Source organism: Lygodium microphyllum, chromosome 13 (assembly GCF_053477565.2).
Source record: "Lygodium microphyllum isolate KBCC chromosome 13, Lygodium_microphyllum_v1.1.10, whole genome shotgun sequence".
Taxonomy (NCBI): domain Eukaryota; kingdom Viridiplantae; phylum Streptophyta; class Polypodiopsida; order Schizaeales; family Lygodiaceae; genus Lygodium; species Lygodium microphyllum.
The window spans coordinates 96012858-96027949 of record NC_141147.1 but is presented as its reverse complement, the minus strand read 5'-3'; the positions used below and the strand labels follow the sequence as shown (position 1 = coordinate 96027949).

The following is a 15092-nucleotide window of genomic DNA, read 5'->3' as shown; positions in this document are numbered from 1 at the left end:
CCTCATAACGAGGTTCTTAGAAGTTTAATTCCGTGTTGGGCATGCTTAAAATTCATAGGAAAGTTATGAATATAAATTACTTATTCATCTTACGAGCTTAGTCGCATGTTGCCCTTTTCGTGCATTTCTAAAGTGATAAACTTAAACACATATTGCATAGGTTAAAAGGTTGAAAATTTTGTTTAAATTCACCCTTATCTTCCTTGCAAGAAAGAACAAGCGTATATTGCATTTAGGCAAGAACTTCCTTGTTGTGATTCGCATGAGGAAAAATCGTTAACATCCGTTAGATGTTGTCCAAAGAATTGCATGGCGTGGAAATGAAACTATGGACTTGCATGTTGCATGCGAAGATGTTTGTAGAATGGATTAAGGTTGCATGGTACATATTCGTCATGCATGAACTTCATTTATCGAAGCTGTATCTAGAAAATGTTGCATATCATATCAAAGCTTGAAATTCAATTGCATTAAACGAAAGGGTGTAGGCAAAACTCTTGATGTAAATCTATATAGGTTTTGTGCAAGTTATTTCCCGAATTGTCAATCATCATGATTTTTGCAAGGAAAAGAAATAGTTATTACAAACCTTAATAGTTGCATAGAAGTAATGAATCGCATGTTTACACGTAATGTGATGTCTTGCAATTATTTACACCTTTAGAACAAGTTTAGCATCTCTAAGAAAGGATTGTTCCTTGTCGCAAGACAAGTAGACCAATTTAGCTAAATCACTTGTAATGTTATAACCCTCTAGGGATTCGTAAAAGCATGATTAGATGGTACGATGAACACCTCAAAGTGCTAGCTAGGGTTTAGCACGTTAGAAATTCTGCCTAGTATCGCACTTGGTCGCCAAGTCGAGACCTTCAAACCCAAGGTCCTATCCACATTCATAGAATGTTTGGGTTAAGTGGACGCCCATACAACAACAATCTAGGGCTTTACCCTAAGGATCGAATGACCCAATACCAGACTTCCGATTGAGTCTAGAAACCCTAGGGCCAAACGTTATTGGCCTAGCAAGGTTAGGGTTGGGTTGGGTAAGAAGACACCCCAAACCCTACACCTTGACTAAACAAATTCCTTGACCAAGAAACGCCGTTTGATGGGTGAAATGATCCCATGAGTTAGGTGCGACACTTGTGCAACAAGTTGCAATGCCGCATGGCTTGTGTTTTAATCACAAGATGGATTTGCCACTCCTTGGAACAAGGTTGCCAGGTTCCAGCGCAAGTCTAACTTGCAAAAGGATGAGTAGTCATCCTGCTACATCACCCTTCTTGGGCTGATTGACAAGTCAGGGGAGGTTATGTTTTGCCTAGCAAGCAAAGGATCAATCAAGTTAGAGCGACATGGTCGCCAGGATATACTGTCTTAAGGAACCTAAGGTGTTGGTTAATTTGGGTTGATAGGATATAAACCCTAACCCAAGGATAAAAGGGTAAATAAACAAACCCTTGGGGATCTTGCCAAGTTGCAATTGATCCTGGATTGAATGCTGGATGTATTTGGAGAAAAGGATTCACACCTTAGCAGTTGGCCAAGTAAAACGACCACTGGATTGATTGTGTTTGTACAGTTTAGGAGCACTGTTTGTATTGCTTTGCTCAAAGAATCTAAGGCTGAAAAATAATTAATTGCTTAAGGTTGAAGGCTTGGAGGGAGAGGCAGCATCAGTTCCCCTCGACTGTTTGCCTGACCCCAACCAAGGGGGTTGTTAGCCGCGCTAGGAACGTGGACCGAACCCGCCGCGAGAGGTCTCTCCGTTGGGCACTACTTGGAGCAGGAGGATGCTTGGGTGCCAGAGGGGACTCTGGCCGTAAATCCCTTGCCTTCCGGGCCCTGCACAAGAGGCTGACGTGTCTTGAGATTGGATCTCGAGGCCCGCATACTAGTCTACGGGCGGAAACTTGGATTAGTAATCCCTGAGGATTGTTGGATTGCCTTCGGGTGGATTATGAATAGCCTTCGGGCGGATTATGGATTAGCCTTCGGGCTGGATTATTATGATGTATTCCAAAGATAAATAAGATAAATTGTTGAAAAGGAACTTGTTTGACATTGTCTTTCTATGTCAGTGCTAAGATTACGTGAAGGAACGAGTGACTAATTGGCTAATTAAGGAAGCTGTTTTATGCATGTCCAACTAAATGTGGTAGGTAATTAGACAACTAAAGCAACCCTGAGGAAAGTGCAGTGGATGTGGCCATGGGTCCGTCCTACGGATGGGTGGTCCCGGTTGGCCGGAAACTTTTCTCAAACGAAATTGACAGCAGGGAACTTTTCTCGAAGGAAATGACAGCAAGGAACGATGACCTAGAATCTAGGTTACTAGAGTCCCGATTTATGCTGTTTTAGGGGAACGGAATGGGACTATGCCTTATGGGTAGAGAGGTTGAGCTTTGCATCCCTCTCGTTTCCTATTCTCCTTGAACCAAGTGCAGCATGAATCCGCTTCGACCCTGACGTTTCTGCGTAAAGTAGTTCGCTTGGGGTTCGACGCTAGCTACCGTTCTAGGAATTTGACCACTAGGGAAAAACCTTGATTGAGGTCGGTCTTAAGTGGGAACGACCGGAATGCTTCTGCTTCGTGGCAGACTCGGGAAGACCTAGATTGCAAACCCCGGGACATTCCGTGGGAGTGCCGGGTGGTGCTTTCTGGACTCCCTTCCCGATGAGCTGCTAAGACGTGTTCTACGAGCGAATAGGTGGACATGTTACATCTGACTGTTAGAAAGAATGGGCGTAGGACTCTCCAATGATCTATATAGATCAACTGACAATGTATGCAGCCATATACATTCCACTGTTGCTGTGAAGGCTGCCTTGTACTCTGCTTTACAAGACAAGTTAGTTGAAACCAACCTTCTTCGGATAGGGTGGTAAATAACCTAATTTAGCACTAATCATAGCAACTAGTAAATTCACAAAACTGAAAATGCACACTTTACCACTTTAATCTTGGACATTGGACACCTGGTTGGTCCCAAAATTGATGCCCTTGTGGTATTTCTTTATCTTATATTGCAAATGGAAGGAATACAATTGGGATCCTTTGATCTCCTTCGCTAATCCAAGTGTCTTTTTTTGTCAAAATTGACCAGCAAGCCTCCAAATCAATTTGCCCCTTCGTTTGCTTGGGAATTGGCCTTCACCATGCTCCTTGAAAGACAAATTCAACCCCAAATCTGATATTACTAGTTGGCCTCTTGAATCTTTTTGAAATTCCTCAATTTCAAATGCTAGAAATTAAATCATAAGTTCTCAATTTTGAGCACATATCCCGAGGTGGTTGTCAAATCCTAATTTCTGTTGTAAATTAGGGTTTACAGGTGAGATTGATCGAAATCTCTTTCTTTGATCGCTCAAACTACTAGAAAATGTTGAGATAACTTAAGAAATGGTTGGGGATGAGAGAGAATGCTGTAGAGAGAGAAATTTCGAAGTTTTATCACAAGAAACAGTGACAAACTACTGCTACTCTGCTCAAACAGCCATGTAAGTTGTCACCTATAGCTTAGGGCAACTAGAAAGACTGCTGCCTCCTCCTATATGCTGTCATCTGTACCAAAAGGATGTTGGACTACTGTCATCTGCTCCTGGAGGGCTCCAAACTGCTGTCACATATTGTAGGACTGATCCTTGGTGGTTGCAAATCACATTAATAACCTCTCCTTACTCTCTAATACTCTCCTTCTCTCTCACAATGGTTGGAATAGATTCCACTAGCCCCTAAAAACTTTTTTTCCACTTGTATGGGCAAGTTTTGCCAAGTGGTAGCCTTCTAATTTCATTTTCCAACATTATTCAGCTTGTTAAATTAATTTTAAAAATATTAATTTTGCAATTTAATTTAATAATAATTCAAGTGGTTAAAAAATTAATTTCAGCAGTCAATAATTAAATTGGCTAGGCCAATTTGCCTTCCAAGTATCCCTAAGCAGTTATTGGCCCTTAGACTGGCATTAATTAATTAACTAATGCCTAGTCTCTAATGTCACCATTGACATTAGTGGCGAATAAGTTGATCTAGGTCCAAATTTGACACTGTGTACAATCTAGTACTTGTCAGATATAACTTTGATACCCATTGCATCCTTGGGGTTATTGGCCTGTTACCATGAAATAATTGCCATGTGCATCACATGTGCTTAAACAACCTTGCACATTTGATTAATAATTTAATTAAATGTTATCAACAAGATTAAAACATCTCAAAATTTCATATCCTCGTGACAATAGCCATTGTAGGTTATTTCTTACTTAGGCATGAAATGCATGAATGGCTCAGAAAGAAACAATGTCCACTCTTAGACTGCCTAATGTCACGAGGACGTGAAGTTTTGTTTGCTTTACTTAATATTTGCATAAATTTTACTTAACATTTGGATTAAATATTAATTAGATGTTTATGTAATGCACATGTGAAGTGCAATTGAGATTATTTCATATTCACGAGTCAAGGATCGGATGAAATTAGTGGATATTAACGGCAAAAGTTGTCTAAAGTAATGTTACACAGATACTAGGTGGTATCTGGTGTCGGAAATTGGCCTAAAACATTTTATTAGCCATAAGTGTCAATTGGTGACATTAGGGATTTGGCATTTAATGGTACTTGATGCAATGCGGGGGCTAAAGAAGACTCAACAACACTTGATTGATGAATTGGCCTAGCCAATTTAATTATTGATTGGTTAGACTAATTTTCTAGGCATTAAAATTATTAATAAATTAATTTTTACAATTTTAAATACACATGCCATTAGGCTTGATTGTGAAGAACTGGAACTTTTGTTAGTGTCTTGACTTGTTAGTCTTTCCTCAATTGAGAGGCGATTAGTCTCGTTAGTAGAGTGTCTCACAAGATACACCTTTTGAAGGAATATGAGACGAAGAAGAGTTGGGGTTCTCTAAGTGATCCCTAGGAGAAGAGTTAGCAGGTAAATATGATGGAGTGTTGTTTTTCAAATCAAGTCTGTATTGTCTTAATAAGGCCTCCATGTGAAGTTATGCTAGGGTTTGCACTAAGGAAACATAGCATGTATGACCAAGACTGAAAGACAAAGATTCAGATAGAGACAAGCAAAAGTCAAACCCTAAAGCCTAAACGCAAAATGCAAAAACTCAAAACTCAAACTTAGAGATAAACATAGTGAGATGAAACTCTGAAGTGATGAATGTTGTAAATAAATGTATGAGTGTACAGAATGTCGAAGGGTAGAGCAATGCAATGTCAGAGAGTGACGTCCATTAGTGTTACATAAATAAGGTAAATTACGGGAAACAGGCACGAGGGATGACCGTTCGGGGGCCTTGGGTACCTGAACGGGGTTTAGGGGAGCCTAGAATTAAAGAGAGTCCAAGAATAGTAGGACTCACCAAGAATTGACGGCTGGCAATCGGATCACGATGGGAGTTGCCAGCAAATAACTAGCCAAGGCTGGGAGGAAAAACGTATCTCGTGCCTTTGTTGAATCGAATTGTGTGGTATTCCTTTGGCCTCATCACATCATTTATGGGACTAAATCGCCCATCACGAATCCGACACTGGTATCAGAGCAGGCGTTGGATCCTCTTTCTTCAGAGCCGTCGGGCCTCGCTTCCATTTATGCGTGAAGTTTTTTTTTCCCCGGTGCCCACATGACACGTCATATGAAATTTGACGTGAAGTTCTTTCCCGACACGTCACTCGTCATCCAACGTGAAGACGCTGTCCCACACGTTTAACGCCCGTATCCTGGACAACGTTTACTTCGTAAGGCGCAACCACATAAAAAACGGTACTACAATCTAGTGTCTCTGTGACCAGCCCAACTGCACGTTACTCTCTATTGTCTAGTGTCTTTGTCACCAGCTCCGACTGTACTTGTATGACAAGTACAGGTTGCGCACAGACCCAATTCAAGAAAGGCGTATTGATGGTTCACGTGACCATTAAGAAGGGGACTAAATACTAGCCGTTTCTGCTAATAAGCTTCATTTCCAGCGTGACCCGGCTCAACTCAGGAAAGATAAATTATCCCTCACTCTTCGGGGTTATTTTTTAAAACGAGCAACAGTTGCCCTGTCACTATAACCAGGGAAGTACTTTACTTTGTACGCAAATTTCTTATATTTGCTTTCCAATTCGAGTGTATTAATGCAAGAAAAAGGAAAAGAGGGAGTAATGGAAGGTTCTAGGTCTATGGGACCACCCTATGGTAGATCCCCATGAAACGGAGATACAAGAAGAACAGTGGGAAGAATTTTTTGCCACACGAGAACAATTTGATGATCTAACTGCTGTGTGTAAGCAAAGGGGGTTCAAATGGAATTTTTTACTCAAACACTCACCGAAATAAAATCTCAATTAACGTTATTACTAGAAAGGGATAAAAATAAGATAGAAACCTTGCATATCCCATCTTCATCGAAAGATTTGGATGTGACTATGCGAGATTCTAAGGAACCCCACTACAAGTTGAGGGATAATCTAGTTTTAAAAGATATGAAACTCCCTCAGTTTCATGGGGAGGAAAAAGATAGAAATAAAGACACTATCTTTAATTTTCTCCAAAAATAGGAAGATTTACACAAACTTAAAAATACTCCACCACATCTCCAAGCACTGGAGGCCAGTTTAACTTTGGGGCCAAAGGCATATAAATGGTGGCGAACTTTAAAGGAAGCAAATAAAATACGTGAAACTTGGGCTCAATTTGAATCCGTCTTTTTGAAAGAATTCCTTCTTGAAAATGAAATGGAAAGAAATTGGGAAGATTGGGATTATGTCAGACAAAAGGGAAGACCCCTGCTGACATATCTGGAGGAATATCGTGAGATAATCCTCAAATTGGAAGGAGTAGATGAATTTCAAAAGACAAGAGGATTCATTAGGGGACTAGATAAGGCTTGTAAAAAGGAAGTAAAAAGGAGTTCACCTAAGACGCTTGAAGAGGCAATTAAATTTGCATTAATCAATGAAGATAGTACGCGTCCACGTACATTCACTAGTCTCACTGATACGGAGCCCAAGACTAAGGAATTGGAAACCTCAAAATTTGTGGGAAAATTTGAAAGGAAAATGCAAAATTTTAAGGGCAAGAAACAACCTTTTGAAAAGAAACAATATGTAAGGCCAAAGTTAAGTCCAGATGACTTTGATAAGGCCAAAAAAGAAAAGCTATGTTTCAATTGCCTATCCCCTAACCATGCTGCCTGGAATTGCCCTCAAAGGAAAAAGGGGGAAGATAAAGGAAAGGATAAGGGAAAAGAAAAACAAATCCATGTAGTGCAGACTCTAGAATTAAAGGGGCATGAAAGGTATAAATCTTTAGAGGTTTTGCACAAGGATGTACAACACAGGTGTTGTATGTCAACTTCTATGTGGCAGCCTACCTTTGGGCCACATGATTTAGTTAGAGTGCATGGATTGATATTTGGAAAGAGGGTTAGAGTCATGATTGATGACTCCGCTATCCACAATTTCATAAATTATGCACTTGTCAAAAAATTGAAACTTCCCCAACAAAAGAGTGGGCATCAATATGTTGTTCGTATAATGCAAGGTCAAGATAATAAAATATAGGATACAATGGTATCCAATTTGGAAATTGAGATCCAAGGATATAAAGATAAGCTTGATTTCCAAATTATGAATATAGAAAGAGCCGATATTGCTTTAGGGAGGGAGTGGCTATGGGGATTGGAACCATCCTTAAAATGTAGTTATCATCATAATACACTGGAATTTGAAAGGGATGGTAAGAATTTTGTGATTCAAGGTGAACATGAAGTATCTGATAATCCTTTGTTGTGTTCCTCTGAGGTTCAGAAGCTGATAAAGAAGGAAGCTTGTGAGGTATATATGTTTTTTGTCTCTTCCTGTAGAAAACACTTTTACTTTCTGTAATATAAAGCAACAATTTTCTTATGTTTGTGAGTTGAATGTAAATAATGAATTAAGTGGTTTGTTAGATGATTTTAAAGATGTGTTTCCTTCTGATTTACCAAGTGGCCTTCCACCAGATAGGGGTGATATAAATCACCCAATTGACACAGATAAGGATACACACCCTATTTCTAAGCCACCTTGTAAGTTAAGTGAAACACAGCACCAAGAAGTTGAAAGACAAATTAAGGATTACCTTGATAAAGGGTTTATACAACCAGAATAGTAGGACTCACCAAGAATTGATGGCTGGCAATTGGATCACCATGGGAGTTGCCAGCAAATAACTAGGCAAGGCTGGGAGGAAAAACGTATCTCGTGCCTCTGTTGAATCGAACTGTGTGGTATTCCTTTGGCCTCATCACATCAGTTATCATATTGAATCGCCCATCACGAATCTGACAATTAGAGACGGATCTCAAGTGCAGTAACTACCAGTCGGAGTGCGGGAAACACTAAATGCTGGTCACCAGAGTGTTAGGGAACTGACTGCCGATGTAGATGGCTTGTTGGACAGCAAAAACACAGGTATTGTAGTAGTTGCTTGGTGGGAGGGATGGCAGTAGCCTATTGCTTGGCACCAGATGCTGAAAATGCAAGTTGATCAAGAACTATGATGATGTAGAAGATGGAGACCTCCAAACAACAAGGTGATGGTTGAAAATAGGCATGGATAGTGATGGGTTGTAGTCAATGAGGTTGGATAGCAGATGGTAGGTGGTTGATGGCTGAAATTTGCACAATAGAGTGAGAAACTTGCACAAAAGGATGAGGTTGAATGGTGGGCAGCCCATCTACTTATAGATGTTGAAGGGTGTCCCAAAAAATTAGGGTTTTGGGGAACCACTTAAACTCTCTCAAACCGCGCACCAAATTTGCATTTTTTATTAATTAAGCGTGCTTTGGGGCTGTTTGAAAATGCTAATCAGCTGTAAAGGGTGTGTTAGCTCAACACTCCATTGTAGGAGTGTGAGAAAGTGTGAGAGGATCCCAAGATGGAGTGGTTTGAGCCATTGTGCATAGTCAAGATATGATGTATAGTGTACTCAAGAACAAACCAAGCAATCCACCTTCGGTAACTCTTTAGAAGAGCATTGGCTTTGATTAGTGGAGATATGCTATGGTTTGCAAACGAAAACACAGTGTACAACCTTGACCAAAATACAAAGAACTTAGGTACTAACATAGAAGCACAAAACACAAGAAATAAGATGATTGAATGAATGAAAATGAACGAATAATGAAGGAAAGTGGATAGAGTGCTCAATGGTAGAGGTGCCTAACAGCGGATGCCTCTCATGGGAGGGGGCTAATGGAAGTGTTGGAGTGTAATGTTCACTGGAGATGGAACCCAAGTGCTGTAACCACTAGTTGGAGCTGAAAACTGTTTTTTGATAAGGACAGATTTAGTGGTATTAATATGCAGCCCTGAAGCCAATTTAAACAAGATATGTCCATGGCTTTGCAAATATTATCTTTATCTGCTTTCAAGAACATAAGTGTATCATATGCCAAGGGTTGACCAACTAGATGTTGGTGTGAAGGAAGGGATAAGCCTGCCACATCCCCATTTGCAGCCAAATGAGATAGCATTGTCAGAATAGGATGTAGAGCAAGAGCAAAAAACAGAGGGCTTGGAGGGCGAGGGCACCTGTCTGAGAACTCAACCCTTTAAGTTGTCTCTAAGCTTACAATTATTCTAGAAGCAACCCCGGAACAGGATAAGTGCTTTCGAGCTTCTGATGCTAGATCAAAAAAAAATCAAATCCTTTATGAAGATGGTGATGAGAGAATCCTTTATGTAATTTGTTGAAGATGGTTATGAAGAACCCTCAAGGTTTCTGTTTCTTTTGTATGTTCTCTGTGTACATGGCCTTTCCTCTTCACATGTGTAAATTAGTTCAGGAGAGTCTTTGTATTTAAAGATGCATTCAACTCATTGTTAATTGGAAGAATAAGCTGCAGCCTTAAGTTAGTCTGTTGCTGTTTTGCTTTCAGGGAATGAAAAGGAGAAGCTATCTCATTCATGTATTGAACCTGGGTATCATTTGTTTTCATCCGGAGGGGCAGCCCCTCTCACTGAGAGCCCAACCAGACCTGCTGTATGTTTTCAACTCCACATGTTCATTTGTTAATCCAGTGTCCTTTTGTCAAATTAGTTTTGATGTACTGTTCTTTCAGCATTGCTTGTGTCAAGACAGTTTGCGCCATGCCACTCAAATATTTTGTGTATACGACTTGCGACGGCCTTTTGAAGGAACTTTTATAGCTTAATGCTTAGTCATCAGTGTCGCCTTTACAATGCAGTTAACATTAAAGAGTTTAGCTGCATGACAAGCTAGCTGATACATTTTGCAGTACAAGGGCTCATAAGAATGCAATAATTCATCATTGTCAAGTTGGGAGATCGGGTCTTTAAAAAGAAGTCATTGGAGGCAAAGAGAGGGGTACAGCAGCTTGTGTAGCTGTAACATTTGAAATAATCCTTCTATCCCCTTTTTAGTGAATTAGGATGAACCTTCTTTAGTTTGATTATACCAAGGACTTCTTTTTGGCCTCACCAAATCATTTGCTAAATCTTTATTTGTGGTTTCTCCTCAGAACCCCTTGGTTAGGAAGCCTGATCTTGATCAACTGTTTCACTGTAAGAAGACTTGATCACCCCTGCTTTACCCGCCCCCCCAACCCAGAAATGGAATGCTGATAGTTTAATTTATGGTTTTGTTCTGCTGTATGTGTTGTTTACCTGAGGATGTTATAGGCTATAATTTAATAAGAGGAAGGAGTAAATTATGTCCATGAGCTTGAGTCACAGGGCATTGATCATACTATGAGGACATCGAGTGTGCTTTTGAGACCTTGTTAAATGGTCATGCCCTTGCTGCCTGTGTTTGCTCTGTTTTGTCCGCTCTTGAACTTGCTTGCCTTTCTATGCTTCATACATGATCTTGCTTTGACATCTGCTTGCATTGAATTTTTCTCAGTAATCATCCTTTGATACTAAACCCTGCCCAAAAGCCTTTAACGCAGTATAAAAAGAGCTGATTATAATTGGGAGGATGAGGTAGCTATGTGCAAGCAGGGAGCAAACAGCAGTTGTTGACAGCTCATGTTGGCAGTATGGAACTTCAAATATGTGTTTTTTGATATTGCCTTTGCATGGGAAAAAACCCCTTGTTTACCTTTCCTAAAGTTCTAGCTTGGGGCTCTTTTGCCTTCTTGCCCTTAGAAGTGACAATATCGGGTAGTATGCCATGGGCCTCTACTGTGTCCTTTTGTGTCTCTGCTCCTCTTCAATGGAGATCAGTCTATTGATGTACTTTTGAACAGTTGGATGATGTCATGGTACTATATCTGTGAGGAAGTATTGATGCAATAGTATGATGTTTTCACTATATACAATAATTCTCAAAATGTTTGGATAGTGATATATGCATTATCGCTCAACAATGGTTCATTTTCTATCTTCTCTTAGTTCTGGTTATATGGAGCAGGTGCTATAGAAAATTTGCCAGTTTCATGGTGTAGTTTGTTGGTTTGCTGGTTGTTGTTACTTGATAGGTAGTTGTTGTTTTGCACAAATGGCTTCATAATTTGCAATGAACAGGGAACTATATAATATTAGAAAGTTTGATGGTTCTAACTTTAGTTTCTGGAAGGAGCAGATTCAATATATCGTTATTCATAAGAAGCAGTTGAGGCCCATAAGAGACATAGATGCAAAACTAGTAGACACTTCTAAAGAGGATTGGTTGGAGGTTTGATGCATTGGCCAAATCCACTATTAGGTTGCAATTGGCGAAGTTTGTGTATTTTACAATTGTGAATGAGACCATTATATATGACGTATGGGAGAAGCTATGTGACACTTATAATAACAATGAAACTGTCTCTAATAAGGTGTATCTTATGAAGAAGTTTGAGTTGCAAGTGAAGGAGGGCTCTATTATTGCCTTCCACCTTAATGAATTCAATATCATATTCAATCAAATGCAAGCTCAAAAAATGAAGTTCGAAGATGAGGTTAAGGCAATCTTTTTGCTGTGCTCCTTGCTTGTATCACGGGATATATTTAGGAAAACCATTAGTAATTTAGCTCTGGATGATGAGCTGAAGATTAATGATGTTGTAGGTAGTTTATTGGTTGAAGAGATACATAGGAAATCCATGGATCAATGCAAAAATGGTCAAGCATTGACAACTCAGGAAGAAAGAGACAGAAAATAGTATAAAGGCAAGAACCGAGACTGTGAGTGGTCATGCAGCAAATTTAGGTTGAATAAAGATATTGAATGCTTCCATTGTGGTAAAATGTGTCATATTGAGAAGGACTTTTTACAAATTGAAGTGGGAGCAAAAAGATAAGGAGGGTAAGGATTCTGACAGGATAGAAGGTAAAGGAAAGGTGAAGATTGAAGAAATAAATGCAATGATTGCATATAATGATGAAGGTGAAGTGCTCTTTACTTCTATTCTTCATGTATATGTAATAGTTGCAATAGATTGACAATTGACTCAAGATTCGATACTTGATTTTGGTGAATCTTTTCATGTGACTCCTCATAAGGAGTGGTTCTATTCAAATGATAGGAGAAGGTGTGGATCAGTCCCATCTTGGTAATGGCTATGTTTGTGACATAGTTGGTGTAGGTGATGTGCAGTTTGCTATTCAGCATGGACCTATCTTTACTCTTTAGAATGTACGCCATGTACCCAAGCTTACTAAGATCTTGATATCTACTAGTCTGTTGGATGACTTGGGATACTCTACTACTTTTGGAACCAGTTACATGGAAAGTCCACATGGGATCATTTGTTGTTGCTAAAGGAGCCAAATGTGGCACTGTGTATCCCGTTCATGTATCTTCAATCAAAGGTCATGTAATTGTAGTAACCGAGTAGTTAAATGTATCTTTGTGGTTATTACCAGTTGGGATATATATCTAGAAAAGGAATGGAAATGCTATCTCATTTGGGTTGCTTTCTCTTGGATTTTTAGATATTTTTGTTTCAAAGTATCATATATATGGAAAGCATGTACATTTAGCCCATAGGAAAAACTTAAATAGAAAAAGGAGTAAGTCACTTGACGTAGCACACAATAATATATGTGGGCCTATGCCTACAAAGTCTAGAGGGGGGGCATCCACATTCTTCCTTCCTTCATTTCAGCAATCGTTCATTCATCGGATACATCTTTCCCTCTTTTTGCATTCCATGTCCTTGTCTGAGTTCACCATGTTTTAGTTGTGTTTGTAGATTTTGTGTTTTCTCTGCAAATACTTGTATATCTTCATATGGAGATGTCCTATAGATCGCATTTGGGATGAAAACTAGGGGTTCAAGCCTTAGTGCAGTTGAATTTGAGTGGAGATGCAATATTTTCCAGCACATCTTACCAAACTTTCATGCAATATGAAATATGTGCATAAGTCTCAATATGGAGCAGTCTCATGCTCAATCATCAACGCGTTATTTCTAAGATTGGGAGAGGATTGATGCTGACATAGCATTTATCAAGCCCTCAGCAGTTGTCCTTGGACCTGGCTGGAATTGCCTTAGCCCTATCGTATTATAAGCCTTATGTTGAATAGTGTGTGCCAATGGTCTCATTGATCTTTATGGCTATCTTCATGGTTGTGGTCCCCATGATCATGCTAGTAATAACACTTTGAGATATTTGGTCCTTCAAAATCTGCAAAGAAAAGTCTATGTTTGATGAAGACTGTTGCTAACAAACCATCACTTGTGTCCTCGACAGAGCTTCCACATGAATAGCACAATCAAGCCAAGACAAGGGAAGAAGCAAAAGAATAGCAGCATTGATAAAGATGCAATAGATTGAGATCTCTCTGCTCAACACACTTGTTGATGATACTGTATGAGTGCATAGTACAAAGCAAGAAAAGACAGAGAGAGCACACATTGAATTGTTATTCCCAATCCTCAACCTTAATCTTTATAAGGTGCCCTTCATATGTTATTCAATCCTTGAATTGTTGTTCCCAATCCTCAATCCTCCTGCTTAGTCTGTTTAAAGTTCACATTATGTGTTATTTCACTCATCTAATCGGATCTGCAAGATTTCATGTATAGTTCTCATAAGACAGAAGGTACAGTTTTGGTGTTTCACATGCAATTCTTTCGTAGGCTTGACCTGTGAAGAACTGTTTTTGGTGTTATCTCATGGTCTTTATGCCTTTATTTTTAGCCAAGCTATGCCGTCCCTCACATCTTCATGTCCAGTATAATGAGGAAGATTTCAGAATTTGTGGTGAAGGATGTTCAACCTGCATAATGAGTACACATTTGTGTATATTTTGTTGTTTCAAGCATAATGCAACCATGCTGCTTTAGTGTTTCTGGTTCAGGAAACCTTGCTGTCCTTTTTTGCAGGCACTTGTGAAGTTATTGATTGGAGGGAATTTTCTGGATTCAGAAACACAAAATTGGATTGATGTAATCAATCCGGTGAGTTATTGGGTACTTCCCAGTTCAATAGGCAATGCTTGTAGTGTTTGATTGAAATTTCATCTTATTATTTAACACTCAAATGAAATTTTGAATCAAAGGGTTGATTATATCATGAATGTTTTTAAGCAGGCAACACAAGATGTTGTTTCCAAGGTACCATTGACAACAAGTAAAGAGTTTAATGCAGCAGTAGGGGCTGCCAAAGAAGCCTATCCAAAATGGAGAAATACACCAATTACAGCAAGGCAGCGGATCATGTTCAAGTTTCAAGAACTTATTAGGAGAGACATGGTTAGCTTGATGGGCTATTCTCAATATTTTGTGGAAGATAACAAGATTTATTTCACAATGACTAGTTTTGATATTTCGTGGTGATAGTTGTGTCATTTTGTGTTTTAACTGCAGGATGCACTAGCTAAAAGTGTTACTATGGAGCAAGGAAAGACACTTGCTGATGCAAGAGGAGATGTTTTTCGGGGTTTAGGTGCATCTTTAATGGACCTTTTTTGGCTGAGAATGGGACCCTCAATAGAAATCACTACTCTTTTCTGTTTCAAACATTGCTTACAGTTCTTTTTGTGGTGATTAGTACATGGTGATTATGAATATCATCTTCAGCAACCTCCAACCTCTGACACATCTTTCTTCCAGGATTTGTTCTTTAAGTTATTTTCAATTTTAG

General features: G+C 39.3%; 1 protein-coding gene across 2 annotated transcripts in view; it reads left to right on the top strand.

Moving 5' to 3' along the window:
* ALDH6B2 (aldehyde dehydrogenase 6B2) overlaps positions 1-15092 on the top strand; it is a 185983-nt gene that overhangs the window by 69095 nt on the left and 101796 nt on the right. For both annotated transcript variants that reach the window (XM_087691463.1, XM_087691462.1), the window contains exons 2-5: positions 9935-10038; positions 14333-14407; positions 14540-14701; positions 14816-14894. In XM_087691463.1, the coding sequence (XP_087547589.1) occupies positions 9935-10038; positions 14333-14407; positions 14540-14701; positions 14816-14894 (420 nt within the window). The remainder of the gene's footprint in view (positions 1-9934; positions 10039-14332; positions 14408-14539; positions 14702-14815; positions 14895-15092) is intronic.